Source organism: Apaloderma vittatum, unplaced genomic scaffold (assembly GCF_000703405.1).
Source record: "Apaloderma vittatum isolate BGI_N311 unplaced genomic scaffold, ASM70340v1 scaffold4918, whole genome shotgun sequence".
NCBI classification, from domain to species: Eukaryota; Metazoa; Chordata; class Aves; order Trogoniformes; family Trogonidae; genus Apaloderma; species Apaloderma vittatum.
The window spans coordinates 27,844-30,359 of NW_009730088.1; the positions used below are offsets into that span (position 1 = coordinate 27,844).

The 2,516-nt window shown below is 44.9% G+C and overlaps 1 protein-coding gene across 1 annotated transcript; it reads right to left on the reverse strand.

Moving 5' to 3' along the window:
- Positions 1–725: 725 nt before the first annotated feature.
- On the reverse strand, positions 726–1,817 carry GPR171 (G protein-coupled receptor 171). Its single transcript, XM_009874648.1, has one exon. The coding sequence runs from the start codon at positions 1,815–1,817 to the stop codon at positions 726–728; it is 1,092 nt and encodes a 363-aa protein (XP_009872950.1).
- Positions 1,818–2,516: the final 699 nt, after the last annotated feature.

A 2,516-nucleotide genomic window follows, 5' to 3' on the forward strand; every position in this document is an offset into this window, starting at 1 on the left:
TACAGATGGAGCTAATCCAAGTAGCTGGATTTTGCCTACGCAAACTGACGTTTTAATTTTGATTATTGATTATTCTACATACACATTCTTTTTTGGAGGTAATTGTAAATTAGAATATTAATAAACTTAGATGCCGTTTCACAAGTGCTTATAAAAAAATACAAGCAAAGAGAACACACTATATATTTATACTTTCGCTTTATCTTAATTTTAAAATCTCCTGAAGTTTTCTGTAAGAACGTGTTGCAAATTTATTTCGTATTTGTTGAAGCAGCAGCAAGGAAAGGCAATGGAACTTGGCAAAAACAAGAGGTTTATTTATAAAAACTGCAAGTGTGGTGTAAGCAGATGCAATAATTTTTCATCAGTGAAGCTTAAAATAATTTTCTGGAGTAAATAATGCCCTCTGAAATGCCGTTAGGTTCATCACATGTGTGAAAACTTTGCAGCCAAAGAACTGCTATTAAATAATCTCCTCACTTGATTGTGCCGAGTCATTTAATATAGTAAGTGTACAGTATTTAACTTAGAAAGTGTGCGTTCGGGTGCTTACCATAAATAATTCTAAGGTATGCTGGGATCTGTCTGAACGCGTCATATTCTGAAGTGTTGCTGCTCCCTGGTACCTCGTCCCGGAGACCTGGGATTGTTCCTGAAAGGCGTTGCCGAACCGTCGGCTAGTTCAGACCTACTGCGCGAGTGAGTCACAAGGGGATTGGTGGGATTCAAGTTTTTCCCTCTGCTCCGGCTTCTGATTCAGCAAACGAGCCGGGCTCGTTGTCGCCGAGCAGCCGCTCGTGCTGCGGGTTTGCGCTCTCTTCTGTTGCGTTTTGGAAGCGGTGCTTTTGTACGTGCTGGTGGCTTCCGTGGCGTGTCACCTCGCCGTCTGTGAAAGCCTTTGCCTCTTTGGGTGCCGCAAAAGTCTCAGCAAACTTCAACCTGAACGATTTGGAGAGGTGGTAATACAGAAGGGGGTCAAAGCAGAGGTTTGATAACGCGAACAGCAAGGTCAGCTCTTTGGCTTTGAAGAGAGCTTGTTTCAGAGAGCAGCTGGTGGTGGCGTCGCCCTGGCTCAGAGTGTAGGGGATGCGGACGATGTGGTACGGAACGAAGCACAGCAGGTAGCCCGCAGTTACGAGCAGAATGGTGATGAGGGCTTTCTTCACGTTTGCGTAACTCTCGCTGTACTTGTTGCGGTAGAGCTGTCTGACGACAAGGAGGTTGGAAATCAGGATCACGGCTGAAAAATTGAGGAAGATTGCCGTGCATATGAAATTAGTAAGCACGTGCCAGTCTCTTCCAAATTTCGTTTTGAACTCGATGCATCCCGCGCCGGGTCTTTCTTCAATGGTGTTGATGGGGATGGCCATGTTAGGCACCGTGATGAGGAGAACCATTGTCCACACGACTGCAGACAGCACCTTGGCAAATTCGGGCTCTTGAATGCGGTAGATCTTGGAACTGTGCATTAGCTGAAGGCAGCGATCCATGCTTACGAATCCCAAAAATATAATGGATAAATACATGTTCAGGTAGATGAAGCAGGCTGTAACTTGGCAGTGGAATATTCTCAGTTTCCAGGATGCAACTCCTAGGTCAACGATGATCTTTACTGGCAATGCCAAAGTCAACAAAAAGTCTGCTGTTAAGAGGTTAATTAAGTAGATGCTCATGCACTTCTGCTTCTGACCTTTTTGTGTGAATGCCCATAGTGCAAAACAACTTCCAATAAATCCCATAAGAAAAATCAAGTAGTAGAAATAGGTAAAGGGTTCCATTGCTTCACCAATGTGGCAGTGTGAAACATTGCTTGGCATCGTGAACTTGTGGTGTGAGTTGGTTTTACTTCAGGGAGATACCAAGAACCTACAAGAAGAACCAATAAGATGTCAATGGCATCAACTTTCCCTGCATAACAGTAGTTATTCTCTGAGAATTTAGTTTGATTAATTCCAAAAAAAAAAAAAAGCAGCTGGGGAAAAAGTGTTTTTCTCTTTCTTCATGCTGCTTCACAGATATTTGAGGGTGTTGTTCTCAAGTTGGAAAAGCTTGGAAACATATTAGGATTTGTTCTTGAAAGCATTTGGAAAGCTTGAAAGCATTTTCTCAAAAACTTTTCCCCTAGCCCAGCCTTTCTGAGTGTGCGTTTGGTTCGGAACACTCCCCCTCTCAAAAACACCCGAGAAAAGATTTTGAATTGGTTTAGGATTAAGCATCCGGTTAACAACGGTCGCACTAAAACTTGATAAATTGGTAAGAGGCACGTACCTGTCTGCGTGCTCCCTGGGGTCTGCTGGGCATTGGCCCGCGGAGCTCTGGTGTCTCTGGGCGACAGCCCAGCCACGCGTGAATGCTCACTGCCTGCGGCTGCCGCTTCCTTTAAACGGGGCTGTGGTTTTTAAATGAGCTGATTGACGCAGCGAAAGGCAGCGTTGAGATAACTGAACCGCGGGGGTGGTACACGGAAGAGGGGTGACAGAAAGATGGGGGTGTCTGTGAGCTCTGGCGAGCTCTGC